Source organism: Drosophila tropicalis, unplaced genomic scaffold, assembly GCF_018151085.1.
Source record: "Drosophila tropicalis isolate 14030-0801.00 unplaced genomic scaffold, ASM1815108v1 contig_859, whole genome shotgun sequence".
NCBI lineage: Eukaryota > Metazoa > Arthropoda > Insecta > Diptera > Drosophilidae > Drosophila > Drosophila tropicalis.
Window position 1 is genome coordinate 8,455,570 of NW_027173353.1, and position 19,627 is coordinate 8,475,196.

At 36.3% G+C, this 19,627-nt stretch overlaps 5 protein-coding genes across 8 annotated transcripts; 1 reads left to right on the plus strand and 4 right to left on the minus strand.

Annotated features, from left to right (window-relative positions):
- Positions 1–261: 261 nt before the first annotated feature.
- On the minus strand, positions 262–3,643 carry Nepl16 (Neprilysin-like 16). 3 transcript variants are annotated; one of them, XM_068296990.1, is made up of 12 exons: positions 3,537–3,643; positions 3,376–3,467; positions 3,041–3,295; positions 2,580–2,976; positions 2,222–2,514; positions 1,969–2,136; positions 1,782–1,865; positions 1,441–1,716; positions 1,116–1,372; positions 998–1,053; positions 549–933; positions 262–480 (listed from the first exon to the last, which is right to left on the minus strand). In XM_068296990.1, exons 3-12 carry the CDS (start codon positions 3,287–3,289, stop codon positions 381–383), a joined length of 2,265 nt encoding a protein of 754 aa, XP_068153091.1. In that variant the 5' UTR covers positions 3,290–3,295; positions 3,376–3,467; positions 3,537–3,643; the 3' UTR covers positions 262–380. The 3 variants fall into 3 exon arrangements, with proteins under 3 accessions (XP_068153091.1, XP_068153090.1, XP_068153092.1); XM_068296989.1 differs by having other exon boundaries at positions 3,356–3,467; XM_068296991.1 differs by lacking the exon at positions 3,376–3,467 and having other exon boundaries at positions 3,537–3,631.
- Positions 3,644–4,224: 581 nt separating this feature from the next.
- On the minus strand, positions 4,225–15,354 carry LOC137583253 (tubulin polyglutamylase TTLL5-like). 2 transcript variants are annotated; one of them, XM_068298215.1, is made up of 5 exons: positions 15,054–15,346; positions 7,659–7,704; positions 6,810–7,589; positions 6,532–6,745; positions 4,225–6,463 (listed from the first exon to the last, which is right to left on the minus strand). In XM_068298215.1, the coding sequence occupies exons 2-5, from the start codon at positions 7,694–7,696 to the stop codon at positions 4,712–4,714; spliced, it is 2,784 nt and encodes a 927-aa protein (XP_068154316.1). In that variant the 5' UTR covers positions 7,697–7,704; positions 15,054–15,346; the 3' UTR covers positions 4,225–4,711. The 2 variants fall into 2 exon arrangements, with proteins under 2 accessions (XP_068154316.1, XP_068154315.1); XM_068298214.1 differs by lacking the exons at positions 4,225–6,463; positions 6,532–6,745; positions 6,810–7,589; positions 7,659–7,704 and adding an exon at positions 8,965–13,453 and having other exon boundaries at positions 15,054–15,354.
- A 629-nt stretch (positions 15,355–15,983) lies between these two features.
- vig2 lies at positions 15,984–17,595 on the plus strand. Its single transcript, XM_068296902.1, is given in 3 exon segments — positions 15,984–16,064; positions 16,066–16,489; positions 16,696–17,595. Coding segments are annotated over 3 exon segments (1,137 nt in total). The 3' UTR covers positions 17,328–17,595.
- A 74-nt stretch (positions 17,596–17,669) lies between these two features.
- On the minus strand, positions 17,670–19,217 carry Mocs2B (Molybdenum cofactor synthesis 2B). Its single transcript, XM_068296903.1, has 5 exons — positions 19,084–19,217; positions 18,719–19,025; positions 18,345–18,638; positions 17,898–18,163; positions 17,670–17,828 (listed from the first exon to the last, which is right to left on the minus strand). The coding sequence occupies exons 1-5, from the start codon at positions 19,210–19,212 to the stop codon at positions 17,706–17,708; spliced, it is 1,119 nt and encodes a 372-aa protein (XP_068153004.1). The 5' UTR covers positions 19,213–19,217; the 3' UTR covers positions 17,670–17,705.
- On the minus strand, positions 19,212–19,540 carry Mocs2A (Molybdenum cofactor synthesis 2A). The gene has a single exon (XM_068296904.1). The coding sequence runs from the start codon at positions 19,481–19,483 to the stop codon at positions 19,226–19,228; it is 258 nt and encodes an 85-aa protein (XP_068153005.1). The 5' UTR covers positions 19,484–19,540; the 3' UTR covers positions 19,212–19,225.
- Between the last annotated feature and the right edge of the window lie 87 nt (positions 19,541–19,627).

Sequence of the window (19,627 nt, forward strand, 5' to 3'; positions counted from 1 at the left end):
CGTAAGCAGCTTTGGCGGCAATTTTAAAAAATCGAATCAGATATGTAGTCGTAAGCATTTGAATCTAATCTAATACACCAGCGTTTTAATTATTTAGACTAAAAGAATAAATTTGATATCTAAAATTCAGTAAATAACTAAACAAGAATTAAGACAATTTCATTATATAACTCAAAAAATGGTAACCATTTGGAAAATTTAATTTCTACATAAGTTTCTTTGTTTCTTTAGGTTTACTATATGAAATATATAAAATTAAAATATAGTCCTTTTTAGTTTATTTAAATTTGACAAATCACATGTTGTGTGCTACTGTTGACAGAATAGTAAAATAATTATTGTAAACAACTCTAACATTTCATGATCTATGTAAACTATATTTAAAGCACATTGCAGGTTTTTTGTGTATTAATCATCGAACCAGACGCACATTTGAAAACTTCAGTCGCACTTCCTCCTTGAGCCACAAGCCATCCCAATCTAAAGAAAGAGAAAGAACGATTGGAGTTTTAGCCAAGAGTCTATACTGATAAAGAAAATGAGCTTACATATTATCAAATTCAGGTGCATTTGTATCAATTCCCAAGTAGTTCGATTCAGCACAAAGCTCTTGAGCAGAAACTAAAAAGAATATTTGTGTCGGTGTCAGGTTAAGACCAGGTAGGCGGGCCATTCCCTTAATTGGGCCAGTTAAAGAAAGCATAGAGTGGTAAGAAATCTGCATTCCTCCAGAATGTATTAAAATATCCATTCGGCTGAAATTCGAAAATATATTCACAGAATGTGGTACACAACGCATTGCCTTATCGTCAAAAGATTTTGTTATCGAGCGTAATATCTCCTTGGCTATTGAAACGCCAACAGAAGCATAATGCAAATACGGTGGCAATCGGGCATCAAAATATGGTATTAATATGACAGATAATGGAACAACTGAAATTAAATAAACTTATTATTATTTCATGTTCACTGTAGACTAACTTATAGTTCCATTTACCTATTGAATGGCTCAGTGTATCATAGAATATCGTTGAGACAATCGGATATGCCCATCTAAATAGTGAATTAAAAATGAAGCATTTAAATTTTACAGATTTTATACAATTAGGACTTACGCATCATGTGTACTTGATCCCATATTGATTACATTCGGAATAAGTTTATTCTTTTTATAAATCTCAAGTATGTTTTCGAACCAGCAATCGGAGTTAATGTTCAACGATTCCAATGTCTTTAACAATTGTGTCACATTCGAAAATCCTTCCCAAGTTTGCGATTGTATTTTTAAAGCTGATAACTTTACAAGAGCTGCTCCTTTTAGGGACGGGGCTCTTTTTAAATGAGCCTTTAACGACTTGAAAACGATTTCAGCCTATGTTTGATGTTTATGGAATAAAATATATAATGATAAAGGCTAATTTTTAATATGAATGTACATACCCGTTTTATAATGTCCTTCAGGTCGTCGGATGTGTGTTGAGCAATGTAGAGGGCAGATGCTAATTCAGGTAAAGCCCACATGGTGGAACGGGTGCAAACCTCAGGATTTGGATAGTCCTTTGGCAATATTTCAAGTGCGCATAATAAAAGCATTGAGTTGTGAGCCACTCGAGATGGATACTTGGTTAGAAACCCTTCTAAAGCTTTAAGATAATCGGTGTTTCTAACAACTATGGGACCACTCCAATTTCGTGGTATTAACAGCGTCCAATTTAGCTTTAAATTGAATTAATTAAAACGTGTTCACTAAAATTTCCTAATCCTTAATGCATGATACTTACAACTGGGTACATATCTTGCAAACTTGATGTATTGTATAAAACAGAACTGTCCCAGAATCCACGACGGGAATGCTCCACTTGCAGCTAAAGTAACAAATATTGTTATTATTAATAAATAAACTTGATAAGAAACAACTAAAAGAAAAGGAACCAGAGCAATAGAATCTGACCCTTTTTTTCCTCTTACCTTATTCAGGTCTTTTATAAATCCGAATATGGTATCTTTTTCTGATATTCTTTGAGCATATGACAAAGTTGACGGTAGAATATTGTCAATAAGGTCTCCCAATAATTTTGGAACACCTTGTCGCATTCTGTTGGGCGGCGCTTTTGGACTCATCCAGCGTATTTTGTTCTAAAATGAAACATTAATTCATCTTTATAAGTAAATTCTAAAAACTCTGTAAAGTTTCTCAAAGAAATCCTTCGTTAAAACTTACCTCTAAAATAGTCGAAGATGTACTAGGTCCACTAATTATAAGAAGCACATGTGGTCGTCTTCCATAACTTAGATCATAATATAAATCAACAATGGGACTTGGACCAAGTTCATAAATTTTTGCTATTAAAGGTGCAATTGAAGAAGGCCCTAAAGTGCCGATGGGTAAATAACCACCTAAACTATCAAATATGCGATGCATTATGGATGAGTTGGCTGTCTGTTTTAAACAACTCTCAAATAAATTGTGTAGTATTTTAAAACTTTCGTTCATAACCTTATTCTGAAAAAGGACTGTGAAGAGGCAATTAGATTGGATATTATGCATGTAAGGTAAGAAAAAATCAAATTATTCTTACACTGCAATTGACTATCAACACTTCTTTGAGAGTTTCCCATTTCTAAAAGATTTGTTAGGCTTCTATTTTGACTGCTACGCCAACAGCTAAATTTCTTAAACTCTGAACATGGATCCTTATTCCAATTGAGCTTGGCTTGTATATTGTTAGCCACTGTCTCGCAGATTGGCTCCGAGCACTCCGGTGGTGAAGAGACAGTCGGCGAACAGCCATCGCCCTCCATATAACAATCTCGCGGTAATGGGGACGGTGCCGTACTGATCAGAAACAATATTGGCGATGCAACGAGTAATGTTGTAACCAGCAGAGTAGCCGATGTTATGGCCATTTTGTGCACTGCAGCCGAAGTCCTTAGCCAAATGCATGGAGCACAACATATCCATCCGATAATGCTGTTCTGAAATCGCGAAAATTCATTCATTGTCATTGAGAAATCCATGAGGAATTGCTTAAACCCGTACCTTATTATACCGTCCAGCCAAGTTCTCAGTGTTTGAACTCTCAATCACGTCGATTTCATCCGATTTGCCAAATTGACTCGTTCCAATGGGGGTCTTAAAGGACAATTGCTTTTGGAGTAGCGATGCACTACTTCCACCCGATGGATTCGCCGTTGTAATAATACTACGGCCATGTCCATTGATGCCCACCCCCACGCCGTTCTTTCGAAATGTATTGCGGGTACTGGAATCAGCTGTCATTATTTTCATTTGCAGCTAAAAGTATGTATGTATACATGAATTGTATTTTGAAACACATTCCATTACATTATGTACCTATGTATATGTATCTATACCTATGTATAGTTGTGTGAGTGGCGCTATGGAATATTAGGTTCTCGTTTTTCTTTTTATTAGTAACCCATAATAATCAATAATTTCGGCAGGCCTGAAGATTTTTTTACATGTAAATTTATGTTTGGATTTTTGTGTGTTTTTTATGTTTTATGGCACTTACATAATTTCACCTTTTAATCAAATGTTAATTCCCATTTCGATAACTGAAGTAATTGTAAAAAAATATATATTTAGCAATTGAGTTTTCATTTCCTTGTGATATAAAATATACACTGACAGCACCTCAGCGTATTTGAAAAGCTTGTGAAAGCTTCGCAGGCTGCGAGGGCTGCCATCAATATTCGGGGAATAACCATAAATGGGAAAACACATCTTCGTATATGAAAATGACTTTATTCATTCCTTCGGACCATAGTTTATAGCCACAGTTTTTCTATTTCTCTTGAGATGCCTCTAAAACATTAGTATTGTCGATTTATGAAAAATAAATAGAAGCCCTCGTAAAAGCTACTCGGAAATGACGCTTTTTACCTGTGCGTGTGAGTGTGTGTGTACACATTGTGGCGCCTTCAAGGAGCCATTTAATCCTACCTAAGCTCTCCCTTTTTTAATCCTCTCTGTTTACCATAAGCCTCAGTATTATTATCCACTTTTGTGGGTTGAATGATATTCAACGCAGAGAATTATATAGATAATAACTAAATATTAAATTTAACCACAATGTAACCAAATTGAAGAGTGTCCTTTGTTTAGTACACCACATAAATATACTAACATATGTCGAAAACTTGTGGTTTGTCTATTAAAAGTAACCTTAAACTCCCAAAAGATCAAAAAAACAGTTCACATTTTGTAAACAAAAGTATGTTGAGACTTTTATTTAATCATTTAAAATTTGTATATTATAAATATTTGAAAAAATAATTTGTGCATATCTAATTTCTTTTGAGGCTTTCCTTTTCGCATGTCTTTGGCGTAAATATGTTTTTTATTTGTAAATATTAAAAGCTTTGGTTAATGCATTATATAGGAAAATAGAATAATTAATTAAGAGTATTTCTTACAAATTATTTCATACTGTATTTAAGGCAGTTATTTAGAAGCTTGTGTATATATAAATATTTTGTAGATGGTTTGAGTATGTAGGTTTTTTTTATGTGTATATGAAGTAGTTATTGATCGTTGTATGACTTAGATTTTGTTGCAGTATTAATGTCATCCGGCCTAATTGCGTGGAATTTTGATTAAAAATTGATTTAGATTACAATAAATAAATAAATTAGCTAGATATTAGATTAAAATCTGACTCGAATGTTCGATTAATTAATTACTGATTTAGAATCTTCTTGTGCTCTTGGACCTTATCGAATTATCTTGTACATTTTCACAATCTTTATCGTAATTCTTAAAATAGCCATCATACTTGCTTATTTCCCTTGGCATTCCAGATGATGATACCATGGCAGGAAGTGCACGCAAAAATCCGTGCAAACCACATGGAATGGGTGGCGTCGGTGGCACCGACAAGCCACATCGATTATATAAAAATGGCATTATCCCAGTGACATTTGTGTGCAAAGTTAGCACCGCCTCTAAATCTGATTCCTGAGCATGAATTAGAAACTCATTGTAGGAACTACTTGGGATCATTCCAAAATGATCAAACGAATCCACATATGCTTCAGTGTCTCTCTTGTACAATTCAAGAAAGTCCCCAAGTAGTTTGGCAACCATTGCAGATCGCGCTTTGCTAATTACTTTAATGGTTTGTGCATTTCGAAACAAAACTGGTGGCTTGACAGCTCCTCCAAATTTGTTTAGAAATTTGAGTATTATTTTTTCGTGACTATCTTTTGGCTCTTGGGTTAACCGCCTTAGGACTGACTCTAAATACAAACTAAACGTTTGTCGAGCCTGAAATTGTGTCAACTCAGAGCCATTTGATATCTTTATAAGTAATTGTTTTCGCAACTTTCTGCCTTCTTCTTCGCATTTGGGTACAATTACCTTCTTTACAAAGGGTATTTCAGCATCGGTTTCTAGGGCTCGTTCGTATTGTTTGACACGATTCTCCTGAAAATTATCCTCTTTGGTACACCTTGGATCCTGACAGTATAGATTTGAGTGCAGCATTTGGTTATAATTGTGCTGCATAACAAGAGTTTGGAATGTTTGTCCTTGCACATTTGGTGTAGAAATTGGAATGCCATTCGCGGAATCTAGAAAATTGCCATATCGTTGCATTGTGTCATCCGTCGGAAATATGCGAACAAATCCGCCGCGACGTGAATACTGTAAGCGGGCATTACGTAAAATACGCTGCTCTTCCATAGTTAAGTTAGCAGAACTGTTGGCTCCTTTCTTTTTCGATTTCTTTGAAGCATTCGAATCCGTGGAATCGGTTCTCCTCTGACAACTGGTACTACGAAACCGTGTCCATTTGCTATCTAAATGCGATCTCATTTCTGGACTATACGCTGGAATGCCAACGCAAGTGAGGAGATCTGCAATTAGACAGGCTTTTACTTTCGTATCCAATGGACTATCCACACCCATTGATGGTGAAAGATTTACTTCTAATAGCCAGGGTTTTAGCGCATTATCAATTAAAATATCAAAGCCGTAAAGCTCAAAACAGTTGTTACTGCTGGGTACAAACATTCTGCATGCGGAAATAATCGTTTGTGCACAGGCGAGAACAGCCTTTATTATTAAATCTTCAATATTTAGCATCAGCAGATGAGTATCACAACCCTGAAGTTTTAGGTGCCTTAGCAATGCTGACAGTGTCCACTTGTGACCAACATCCTCATCCTGAGCATCCGAAGATCGTATGTAATCGGAATGGTATTTATTGATACTATAGTTGCACAGATGCATACATGGATTCCATAGGTTATCCGCATCTCTATCGTATCGAACCGTGGCCAATCTAACGATTCCCTCTTCATAAAGGTAAACAATCAATGGATCAAAAGATGTAACCAATACATAGACTCGCAGATCACATTTGTGACCATCGATGCAAAGCGGATCTACAATATATTTTGATACCAGCACTTGCTCATCCTGGGGAATCTGATCGGGCTGTAAATAATTTATAGTTTAGCTAGCATTTCGTTTGATGCTTGACATTTATGATTATGATGTCTTACTGAATTGACAATAAATATTCCTCGACCTCTGCTTGAGGCTGCTGGCTTCACTATCCACGGACCTCGATACTTGTTATGCGCTATTAGTAAATCCCGGTATTCCAGAGGTAGAATAAACGATTGAGGTACAATATCAAAATGCCTCATTCCTCGCAAATGCTGCATTCGTTCAATGTTTTTGTAGAGTCTATCTTTTCGTGTCAACTCGTATGATCTAAATTGAGAGCAAAGGGGTTAATTAATAATAAGCTTGAATACATGAATCGTTTTGCACTCACCTCGGAAAATGGTTAACTCTTTGGTAAGGCGACAAATGTCTTAAAGTATCTAGTTTCATGTGTACTCCAGTCCATAGTAAATTGAAGTTTGATTCTCCCTGAACTTCTGTAAGGCCATGCACGTTGAATATCTTTCTCAATAGTTTCGTTTCAGTTTGTATAAATTTATATGTGATTTTAAGCTTATGGGCAGGCATATGTGTTCCACACTCATTGTCCTCCTCACTGGATATTTCCGGATCCTCCTCACTTCTATTTAAAATCGAATTGACATCATCGCCCATTGAGGAACTATAACCACTTTCCTTATTCAAGTCTAGCTCCATTTTTTTCTGCCGTAATCGAGGATTGTTTTCGTTGTTTTGCGATGATTCATCTCCATCACTTGAGATAGATGTATCGCTGGACGAGAGGTCATGATGATGTATCTTTTTAATCGCATTCTGATTAACTGGCTCCTCAATTAGTTTGCAATTCAATGGATTTCTTACAGAAACATAAATCTTTCTGGGCGCTGAACCTTTTAATGTTGCATTACTACTAGACGATTGGGGTACAACAGCTAGCGGTGTTTCGTCTTGGCAATCGACTGCTGGAGCCGCTGGTACTGGTGCTTTTTGGCTTTCGGAATCAGTAGCTTGCACTGATTGTGTTTCCGATAAAGTTTTGCGAGTCTTTGGATTTAAAATATTGGTTCGAAAAACTAATACTGCATCGCGAGAGCCCAATTTACCACTTGTAATCCATTCATTTTGATTTTTATACTCGTAAATTTTAGGTCTGCAAAATAATTTGAAGAATTTTTTTTCATTACAAGATTTGTGGACTAGGTCCCCCTTGGCAACTTACGCTGTAGTTGTGTGTGCTTCACATAACGAAGAAAGCATGACGTAGTCTGAAAATACAAATGACAACAACAATTATTTTTTCATAATTTTATAGATAGTAGCACCCAACAGATCCCACCAGTCCTCTTATGTCCTTTAGCTCAGTAAAGGATGTAAGAGCAGGCTCTTACATACTCTGTTTGATTTGAGCATCTTTTAGCCATCTTAGACATTAGATGTGCCGATTCCAGTGATTTAAGAGTGCATATAAAACTATTGTATGAATCCTTCCTTGATATCGTCAATCGTCTGTCTAAGCGTGCAGGTTAAATACATTTTAAAATTTGATTCCTTGCCAAACCGACTTCTTTCAATGTGTATTATGTGTAGTCGTTTCTCAAGACAGCAAGAATTATCCACATAGACTTTCATTTAATCATTTCCTCATCATCACAACTAAAAGGTTAAAGTTTGTAATGTAAAGTATCATTCATAGTCCATCCCATGCACTGAGACATCGTTCAAATGGTATGTGCCCTTCGTCTAGACAAGTTTTTTATGAACATCCTTCTTTGAAGTAGTTTTATACTGGTAAAATATCCAAAAAAGTTAGATTCGAACGTACCGAACATTATACCCATGTATATCTCTTGTCTCGTCTCCATTACCAAGTAACAGTGTCAAAAACTTTTCGTATATATTTCTATATTGGGAAATAATTTGTTTATGACACCTGCTCTGAAATTGCCTCTTAATTGGTGGTAGTTGTTTCTATGGCAGCCAATGTTTTTTTTTTTTTACAAAAGATTTACACCTATTAATCATATACTATCTGGGAGAAATTGTCGTAGTAGACTTTAAAATAATTCTAAACATAAATACTAAAATGACTATAATTTAGAAATAATTAAAGAATTAACTTCCCTCCGTTACTTAGAATATTACAGAATTCCTTTTAGTATTTTACATTAATAAGATGTATCATTTTTTTCCATTTCTTTTTGATTTCCTACAAGCAGCTCAAAAGGCAAAATAAAAAAGGAAATAAAAACATTGGTTTGCATAGAAACGGACATCATTAAACAGATGGATTTAAACATTTTTAAGATTTGTTGTTGTCTTTTAATGCCAAAATAACCTTATGCATGGGTATAGCAGACTTGATATTGATTTGACATTCAATACAAATTAGATTCAGTCGTTTGGCAGAAAGCTTCCGTCTCGTCCTTGATGCATTTAGTGTCTTTCCTTTCCTAGCTCGCCAGTTTTCTCTTAATTGTTACAATAACTAACTTATCACATCCAAGAGATTGAAATATGAATTAATGTTTAACTTGCTTTAGTTTGTTTTATTTTCATATTCATTTCACAAATCTATTAATTTGATGTGCATTTCTTCTTTATATATATATATGTTTACATATTTGCTTATGCCAAAGCTGGTTATTATTTTCCTTATTGTTAGATGCCATAGTATAAAAAGTTCAAAGTCATATATCTAGTTTCTGTCGGATCTTTACAAATTCACAAGGAGATTCGACCAGTTCTATACTTAATTAGAAACGAATAATATTAAAGAAAACAAAAAAGCAAATTAGTTTGACATTCCCGTAGAATCTTTATTCTACACATGTTTATATACTAAATATATGTAGGTATACATATGACATATTGAATTTTCTCAATTTTTTGTACAGTTTATGTTTACGTGGCTTATAATTAATTACAAATGTGTTTAACTCCGGTTTCACATGTACAAAAGTGACTATGCTTTTAGGAAATTAGTATCATTGGGAAAAGTATATTCTCTCGTTGTAAGACATACTAATATCTGAATACCAATTCAATATGTACTAGAACATAATGAATTTGCAAATCGGATAAGCAGCGCTCCCTTTATGTTTAACATCTGTCCAGAGTCCAGCCTGTCTATGGCATCCTTTGTGATCCGTAATTATTGTTGTAGGCATTGGAGGAGTTGTAATAGGGCGGCATATCTAGGTTACTTCGCATGGAGTTGGGAGTATTCATCGAAAATTGCCCACCACCATCAGTCTTCTGATAAGGGTTGTACGGATTGGGTCTAACATCTTGCTGATTGTTGTTATTGCCGTAGTTGGCCATATTAATATTAGAGTTATTATAGTTTGTGTTATTCATGCGAGCCACATTTGCAGATAAATAATTTCCACTTGCTGGGAAATTATTCATCACATTAGAGCTTCCATAGAAAGATTCTCCGGAACCGTTAACATTACTATCATTGTTGCCATAGTAATTTTGGGCACGCTCTAACCCCCTGGTACGGAGCAGGATTATGCATATTCCGAGTATTCTCGTACGACATACGCTCTTCATAATTAACAACAGATGTAGGATTGTTGCTGTTGTTTGGTTTCTCAGTCATATCTGATCGCTGGTTATCACCTGAACTGTTGAAAGTTTCCAAATTGTTTGCATTACTTTCCAGCCGTTTCTTCTTCTCAATCATCGAATAAACTTGTATTATTTGTTGTAGTTGTTCTCGATTAATTGATGTTTTTCCTTGAGATGCTATTGTAGATGCCAATTTGGCAGCCAATTCGGTTTTATCCATCGAGCTTTCAATTTGAATTGGCCTCAAGCGAGAGGAGGAACTTGGACTCTCACGATTATTAGATATATCTACTTGCGATTGCTTGCGTAGATTAATATGGGGATCACCGGATGCGCGACGCAAATTCATGTCGTTATTGGGCGACTTTCGAATCGTTCGTGGAACAGACTTCAACAACAAATTAGTATCGTTGATAGCACGTTTGATGGCACGTTCCTTATTGGAATCTAATATTTTGGAAATTACAAGACCAGTGAACTTTTCTTTGGCCGTTTCTAAAAGAGCACAATTCTCGTGGGTGAGTATCAACGAATTAAGCTTATCTGGATGAACTTTTTGTGTTTGCAACGCTTTAGCCAACATTTCAGTGATGTGCGGTCCCAAACTACCCAAATTATCTTCCATTGCAGTTAGAAGGCGAAGCACATGAATGACATTCACACTTGGAGACTCATGTTCTTCCTCATCTGGTTTCTCCTCCACAGGACTCACCCTATCCGGGACACTTTGCAATGTGTGAACGTGATATTTTGGATTTGGTAGATTATCGTTAGTCATCGGTAAGCACAATCTCTCGCGACATTTAATTTTGATATTCTCGACATCTTGATTATATAGTTCTTCAATGCGAGCATTAAAGAATAGAACCCATTCATTTTGATAGTTATAAGTACGATGGTTAATGCCAGCAGCAACAAGTTCATCTTTACGTCTTTTCCAGAATTTTTGCCACTCCTCCTGATACTGGGGATGCTCTTCAGGATCACCTTTGTATAGCTCAAAGAACACGTTGAGTTCACGAACCTTTTGATCAACCATATGACGGTATGCTTGCCAAATGTCTCCCTCTCTCAAGGGTGACAGTGAGCGACGTTCAACAATCCATTGTGAGGATATCGAACGCCTTCTCTTTCTTTCCACTGATGTCGATCTCGAACGATGACGTTTGGAACCACGGTTTTGGCTTTTATGATCCTGAGTTTGACCCTGTTTGTTGTCTCTCAAAAAGTTTTCTACCATACGTTTGTGTGTTTCATCGTCGACCATCATCTCCATAGAATTTTGCTCTGGGAAGTTGTTGTAATTATTATTGGGCATGCTGGTTTGGTTTGGATCATAATATGGTAGTCCTGGATAATGAGTGTGGATAAAGTGTGGATCTGTGTTTATAACATAATTTGCAGGTGGTGGCTCTTGAACGACTCGTTTATTAGCATTTTCTATTAAGGCATCAACTTCTTGGGCATCAACCACATGAATAAATGAGGGACCAATCATTTCTGATGAATGTTTTCGATTCAGAGCTTTTGCAACAATATTTGCCTTGTTCTTTTGGTATGTATAGTCATAGCATAAAAAGGCAGATCCTCGACCATGATGCTTTTCAACTGCAATGGCCAGTTTCTTTAAGATTGGCACCAACACTTTGCATACCTTGTGTTCTGGCACATTTACCATAAACTGTCTATATTGAGCCATAGCTGTGGGAAAATGTTTCTCACAATATTTCAGCATGTGATTATAACCGACTAGATGGCATTGCATCGCAGCCTGATCAGTGGTGACATCACAAAGGCTGCATTGATATCTAGGATTGCGTTCATTCAAGGTTCTGACTATTTTAATAACATATTCTACTCCTAAAACTCCTACAATTTCATTAGGATTCGGTTTAGATTCAAATACGGCTACTTGTCGCTCGCCTGTAGTTTTACTCTGGTTCTTTCGGTTACCACCGCCACCTCCACTGCCAGAAGTTATGGCAGGTATCAATACACGATTCCGGTCATTTCTCTCCGAACGAGATTTGGTTGTCTTCTCAGAACGTCGTTGCGAGGTTGAAGGTAATTCTTCGGCTAACATTCTACTGTCACTTGGCGCCTCTGGATCTGTATCATCAAGTGAAATTACTTCTATTGGATCAGTAGCTGTCTCTGTTTTATCAGAAGAAACGCTCAGAAGTTTTGCAATTGGAACACATGTAATCCCTGTTTTGCTTGCATCTGCTTCTGCAAGTGGATTCTTAACAATCTCTGGTATTTTGTCACCTCTGTTCGTTTTGGAATCGCGAGTTTTATCTTCTAAATGTCCAGGACGCTGTGATTTTATGGCAGAATTGTTACCACTTTGTTTATTAGTTGTGGTTTGAGTTTTTGAGTTCAAAGGGTTAACTACTATTCCATTGCCTTGCATGTTCTTTTGTTTGGATGAAGAGTTGTTGTTATCTTTAGCAGATATTTTTGTGTCTGTTGGTTTCTTATTGTTGCTGCTGCTGCTGCTGTTATTATTGTTTTTAGCTTTGGTGTCGGTATTTGTTGGTTTTATTTGTGATTGGTTTGCTCCTCCCGATTTACTTCCACTTGAACTTGACTCCGATGGCTTCTGTTGTGCTTCGTTTACTTTTGGTTTACTTGAAGTGGAAGATGACGCAGTTTTATTTGCATCTGAATTTGAGTTCTGGACTTGCTTCCCATGGGAATTACTTGCAGATGAAGTTTTTTCTGTGATCGAATCATTTTTATTTTTTACTTCAACTGATTTTGTGTTTTCTGAATTATTTGCTGATGTTGCAGATTCAGAATTTTTCGCATTAGATTTGGTTTCCACGGCTCCTACAACTGTTGCCTGGGGAGATGGTTTGGCAGCGGGAGATGGCTTGGGAGTTGCTTCTTGAGATGGCTTGGGAGTTGGTTTCGTGGCTGATTGAACGGGCGGTCCCGTCTTTGGATTGATGTTTTTATTGAATTGATTTTTCATTTTGTTTAATGTCAATTGTCTAACTGACTCCATATTGGCGTTATGCCGCTTACCACTAAGGTGGCTAAATAAATTTTTATCCCCATATTGAACTACATTGCAAACATTGCAGTGATACAACTTTTTGTTTTTGTCGTCGTTGAGTGTGATCATCTTTCGCCATTTCTCTTGTTGCATGCAACGAAACTCGAGATTCAGAACTTCCTCCAAGGATATAGTGGATAACATATCCAGAAATTTTCTGCCGTCTATTATTGATGCCGGCGGCGACTTGTTGTTGTTTATATTTTTGTTAGCCATTTTCGATTTGCTATGCCAACAAACAATAAACGATGAGATGGACCCTAGTGATTATCTCTGCATGTGGCTCGCAATAATGTTATTTTTTTTTTTTTTTTTTTTTTGATTTTGCAAATTTATAGTTTTGTAGTTATTTATATTTATCTATCGATACATTCAGAACGCTATAAAATTAGAGGAAAAAAAAAAACTTTTTTATATTTACATTGCATATTAAAAAAAGGTAAAATCCAAAACACACAACTAGATATACTACAAAAATTACGATTTGGCTTTTAGGAGTCTGATGCAAAGCGCATAAGATCCTTCATATAATATTTCCCTTATTACAAATCTCGGGAACTAAATTTCTGAAGGTCTATAAAATTACTATAATAAGGCTTTAGTAAAACGTAGTAAGTATGAATTTAAACCAGATAAAGGATACTTTAAATGCAGGAAAGGATACTCAACTGAGATTTTAAAGCCTTCACCAGCCAAACATTAAACAGGCACTATGCTTTTAATATAATATGTCTCGATCTAATTGAAGTGTGACCATCTGTATATTCTCCTCGTTATTGTTTACACATAACACATGAGAATTTATCCAGAGCCGGAGAGATCTAAAAGAGAACAAGTGGAGCCTTTCGATAAGGCAACCAACACCAGGCGTAAAGCAATTTGAGCACAAATGTTTATTTATATTTTCCCTAATTCGTTCCTGGATAGGCCTAGAAGACCTGAAGAAAAAATCATATTGATATTTTGACCACTAAGGTGAAAAAAGATTCCATTATTTGACACCAAGCGAATATTTTGTTTAAGTACTCACAATGAGGTTTCAACATATTCGTTAATAGAAATTTTAATTAAAAGGATTAAATGGCTATATTCAGTTCGTTACTTTGAACTTTAAGGCTTCTTTTAAGCTCTTGTTTCTCCATATTTGACATTTTCTAATTGTAATAATTGACATTTTCTATAAGTTGATATTTTGAAATATATGTTTTCCCAAACAAAAATTTAACAGGATGTATTAGGCTAATTTTCAGAAACTGCGGCAAAAATCCACTTAATTGAGCCATTTGATTTGGGTCGCTTTTGGCAATTGCATTTAATGTTATACGGAAACCATTAACTGCACAAATTTGGAGCATTTGCCTCTCCAAATAGAAAATTTAGTCGGGCATGACAACATTCGGTCGGCTATCAAGGCCGACCCAAGTATAAAGACATCGTAAATGGGGTTGGATGTGTTTTTTCACCTCGCAAAAAAAAAGTTTTAATATTAGTAAATTAAATTAGAGTTAAGTAGAGCAGTAAGTACATACATATATACCTTCCCTTATTGGTATTTACAGATTGTATGTATGTAACTCTGGGTTTGTAGCATATCCTGCTACATTTCGTACATACATATGTATGTATGAACACATATTTGTACATATGTAATTATGCGTGACAGTGCACACAAACATTCATATATGTACATATGTATATGTACATATGCCGATATGTGTGCATACAGTAAAAGTATCACGCAGGAATTGAATATGGTTGGAAACGCGTGTAGCGCATGAGGTCATGCATTACCATATCGATTTTTAAATGTTTTTAACTGTAAATATATGCATGTTTGTATATATGCACATCACACAAACATGCATACACGCACACACGTGCGAATTTCTATTTATGTATGTATGCTTCAAAGCCTTTTGATTTAAATTAGGGTTGCCACTAAAGAAGCAAATTTGTTTGCAATTTTTCTCTTTAACTTACCGGCACAATGAGAAAGTTGATTATCTGCTGGAAAATCAATTGCCACGAGCGGAAGTAGGAGAAAGATGTCACCCCGCTCCAAAGACCAAGCAAGCACTTCACGATACTGATTAGCTTTCCTGATGATGGTTATGTTATGCTAGGATCTCGCACACGTTTGTTGCATTCACAATAACGACAAGACTACGTGCAATTTCAATTTAAATTTATTACTTGCATTAGGCCGAAGACGGACTGAAAATTTCGACAACACTCGACTGAACAAAATCTCCAATAAGTTTTGTCAGTGCTGTTAAATGTCAATTATGAATTGAAAATTTAGAGACGGGCTAGCAGCGATTGTTTTTCGATAATCAGTTTATCTACATAATTCATTTCCATTTTCAGTGTTAAATATTTTGTAGCAACTGGTTCGGTGCAATTACAAAGTTTTTCAAAAAAAAAAATCTTTACAATATGCACTATTTAATGGGATCATGCAAAACACCTAAGAAATATATTGAAATAACACCCTTTTTCTTTTTAATCTTTCTTCATATATATCTAGGGACAAAAAGCGAATCTGATTAAATATCATACATGGTATACAAATAATTCAAATTAATGAATAATAAACAGATTTTGGAAATTAAAACAATATGCATATCATAAATCAAATATGCCGTCATACCTAATAAATTTACAACACATTTGAAATGAACTAGTTTAGAGGTTCACACTGGATAGCATGTCGATATTTTTCAGGATTTGGTATTTTGTCGAATGTTGGATAAAAAGTTAAGACGCGTTAAGTCATTTCTCATTCCTTTCTCCATGAAATGACTGTAAGTATTCCGTTTCGAATTTTTTGCTCTAAATACGTCGAAAACTAATCCTAATAAAGCATTGTCATCCTTAGGTTAGCGTTTAATTTTTAGTATTGCTTAAATCATGGACAGTTCAGGAAATAATCGTTATGAGTTATTGTTCATGGACGATGACGCTGGAGCTCCAGTCGTGCCTGTGGACATAAATGCCGGTGCCGGCGCTGGCAACGAGAAAAAAAAAAACCGAACGCCCGGCCACTGTACAACAGAAGAAAAGCAAGCCCGAAAAGGAGAATAAGCCAATTGTGCCAAATAATAAGATGAATGCACCAGTTAAAGCTGGCAACAATGTGGCGAAGGCAAAGTTGCCGGCGCCTGTTGGTGGACAATTGATACGCAACAAAAATGCTGTACCAAATGGACAAGCCGGTGAACCACGCACCATGAGAGGCAATACCCGCGGTAATTTCCGCGATAATAACCAATCAGGTGGTGGGGAATTTGGCAATGAGCTGCCCCAACGCCAATTCCGTGAGCGCGATAATCGCGGGGGTCCGACACCACGTTTCCGCAATGGTGAAAAATTCGGAAAGCGCGAATTTGATCGTCAGTCCGGTTCCGATAAAACAGGTAAATAACTATATTTTCGTACTTTTTTTTCTATATCTACACAATCATTGCATTTTGTGACCTTTAAATGACGGTCACAAATTGAATTGCCCTTGAAATATGCCCAATTTTATGAGATAAATTTGTATTATCTTGATTATGACAAAAAATGATAAAATTTTAGTTTAATAATAATAATATTCTAATGAATTTTTGTGTGTTTGCAGGCATCAAGGCAGTGGATAAACGTGAAGGCGGTGGTGCACATAACTGGGGCTCTGCCAAACAGGACATTGAAGATATTAAAACTGGTGAATCAGCCCCAGTGGTGGACAAGGATGACTCGGCAAATGAACAATCTGGCGAACCTGCTAACAACACACTGGAAGAGGAGGAAGCCAAGCAAATGACTCTTGACGAATGGAAGGCTCTTACTGATAAGCGTGCTAAGCCCAATTACAATCTACGTAAGGCCGGCGAAGGTGTTGACAACTCGGAATGGAAAAAGATGGTTGTATTAACCAAAAAAAAGGAATCCAATAGCGAGGACGAATTCGAATATGACCCATCAATGTATCCTCAGCGTGTTGGACGTCTTCAACGTATTGTGGATATCCAGTTTAACTTCAATGACGGTCGCAAGGGTGGTTTCCGTAAGGGCCCACGCGGACCCGGTGGTCCTGGTGGTCCTGGCCCTCGCGGACCCGGAGGACCCCGCTCTGACTTTGGTTCTAACAACAACAATGGATTTGAGCGACAGGCACCAGTAGGCGGAGCTAATAAGTTCGGAGATAAACGTCGTCCAGGTGGAAAACCATTGAAAGTTGATGACGAAGATCAATTCCCCACTCTTTCCTAAGCAACCTAGACACCATACCCCGCCTGTTATACCCCATCATTATTTTGGGTATTGCATATTTCTGGAGGAGTTCCTAAAACTCCTTTTTGGTTTTTCTACACGGTGTCTGTGTTGCTTGACATTCAATTACTAAAATAGTCAGCCATGCTAACTCATATTCCTTAGACTTAAACATTTTGAATTTTCCATCATTTATGCATTTAAATATTAACTATTGAAAATAGTTTGGAATGTTGATGAAACAAATATACATCATTTATAGAAACTATTTGAATTTCTCGTTTATTTTCACTATATGTAACTGAAATTTTATTTTAAATAATAATACTTAAACTTTAATTTATAAAAATTTATATATAATTTATGTATTAACTTCCACTAACTTCCGGTTTCATCCTTGAAACTTTTTAGAAGGTTATTCAATTCGTCAGCACAGTAGATTTTTCTTTTGAGTATTTTCGGACTGGGTTCTTCAGAATCTGGCTGCTTTAAATTATTTGTCTTTGAATGAAAAATATAGATGAGTATACAAGATTTCTTAAGTTAATAGTGAATATTAAAAATACTTACAAAGTGATTGTATTCAGGAGATGTCGACTCTAACAAAAGGATGCGATTTTCAACCTGCTTTAATCGACTTAACAAGCTTTGATTAAATGCGCTTAGGCCCATATATGTCTCTATGGTCCTCAAGCGATTATTGGCCATTTCGTTTTTCACTTGTGCATTAGGATCATAAGACGTTTCACTCGATCCCATGAGCTTGTTTAGCTCTTGGGCATAGTTTGGTCTCAAATGCATTTGCTGGGGTCCACTTTTATTATTGACACGACGTACTGTAATAGAGATTGTGTACAGAAATAATCAATCGATCTAAAATGTGTCTATTTACATTGCACTCGAAAAAGGTTTCTAAGAATTTTTAAATGTTGTTTGGAATAATCTATCTGATACCCCTTGTGGCAAAGTTTCCCCTGAAATAGTCTACACCTGCATCATAGACATCATGGAATATACCTTTGAGATGGCAATTGGATTGTTCTTGCTTAATTACAACCCCTTGGGTTCGGGCACAAGAGACTTCTGCTTCTTCGTTGTTTAATTCATCAGGAAGGTTTTGATTTTGAGTAAAATCCCTTACATTGAGCATATTAATTTCCATTCGCTTTCTCCTAACGAAACATTCGACACGGGTGCTTAATTCGTCATCATTAACTCTAATTTGTACTAGTTTATCCGATATATTATCATTCTGTTTTTCAATTTTGCAAGTGGCGAAATTAAAACGATTCGATGAGACCTGAGAATGTTCTGAAAATTGTAGATATATTTATGTGTAAAACATTGTATTAACAATTGATATGTAACAATTCATGCAGCTCTCTTCTTACTGGGTCGCAAGGACTCTTTATTTTCCTTCCACTGGCCTGGGTCATCGCCCTCATATAATTCTTTTTTCCATATGGGAACCCGAGTTTTCAATTGATCCACCGCAAGCGTAACCGATTCCAAAGCTGATAACCGATGAGGGGCCGAGGTGGCAATGACAACACTAGCCTCGCCAACAGGGACTGATCCGAGCCGATGATACATGACAATATGCTTCAGATCAGGCCATTTTGCACGTAAGTCCGAGCAAATGGTTTTCATTTCTTTAATAGCCATTGGCTCATATGCTTCGTATTCCAACGTCAACACCTAAAATCGTCAAATTAAAGTTTAAGTGCAACTATAATCGGACTGTGGATCATATTACCTTTTTCCCTTCGAATGAATCCCGCGTTGTACCCACAAATACCGAAGAAGCTCCACATCCTGGATCTCCTAATAATGTGTAAAGAGTTGTAATGTCGAGCGGGCTTGATATTAATTCAACGTGATCCATTTTGCTTAAGCTGTTAGCCTCCACTGATAGGTGGAATAATAGCAATTTCGTCTCCTTTTTTTAATACTATACGATCGTTAAGGTTTTCGATATATACTTCGTTGAGAGCAAGAATAATGTTGTCCCTAATGGAAGTTAAGTCAAACTTCTCAACAAGTTTTTGGAGCAATTCCGAAGCCACTATTTCCGATGGTACGTTGAATGTTGCAGTCGAGGTTTTTGCTAATTCACGGCACTTGGCAAATAACAGCACGTGCACATCTACACTCATCCTTGTTCAATAATTAAAAGATAATAACAATATTTCACCAGAACTCAGCAGTGTGACCGTCTGAAAAGTGAAATTAAGTTTGTTATCTACATTTGTAAAACAGTGGTGGCCACGTGAGAAATTTTGAAACACGAAAACGATGCA

Excerpts from the sequence above, each read along its gene's own strand:
- Nepl16 (XM_068296990.1), bottom strand. The coding sequence starts at position 3,289 with ATGAAAATAATGACAGCTGATTCCAGTACCCGCAATACATTTCGAAAG. Across the intron at positions 2,137-2,221 it reads CATCTTCGACTATTTTAGAG|AACAAAATACGCTGGATGAG; the intron begins GTAAGTTTTAAC and ends GTTTCATTTTAG. Across the intron at positions 1,054-1,115 it reads GGATCAAGTACACATGATGC|ATGGGCATATCCGATTGTCT; the intron begins GTAAGTCCTAAT and ends TTCACTATTTAG.
- LOC137583253 (XM_068298214.1), bottom strand. The coding sequence starts at position 13,289 with ATGGCTAACAAAAATATAAACAACAACAAGTCGCCGCCGGCATCAATA.
- Mocs2B (XM_068296903.1), bottom strand. The coding sequence starts at position 19,212 with ATGGATCACGTTGAATTAATATCAAGCCCGCTCGACATTACAACTCTT. Across the intron at positions 18,639-18,718 it reads TAAAGAGTCCTTGCGACCCA|AACATTCTCAGGTCTCATCG; the intron begins GTAAGAAGAGAG and ends TACAATTTTCAG. Across the intron at positions 17,829-17,897 it reads CTCCTGAATACAATCACTTT|ACAAATAATTTAAAGCAGCC; the intron begins GTAAGTATTTTT and ends TTTCATTCAAAG.
- Mocs2A (XM_068296904.1), bottom strand. The coding sequence starts at position 19,483 with ATGAGTGTAGATGTGCACGTGCTGTTATTTGCCAAGTGCCGTGAATTA.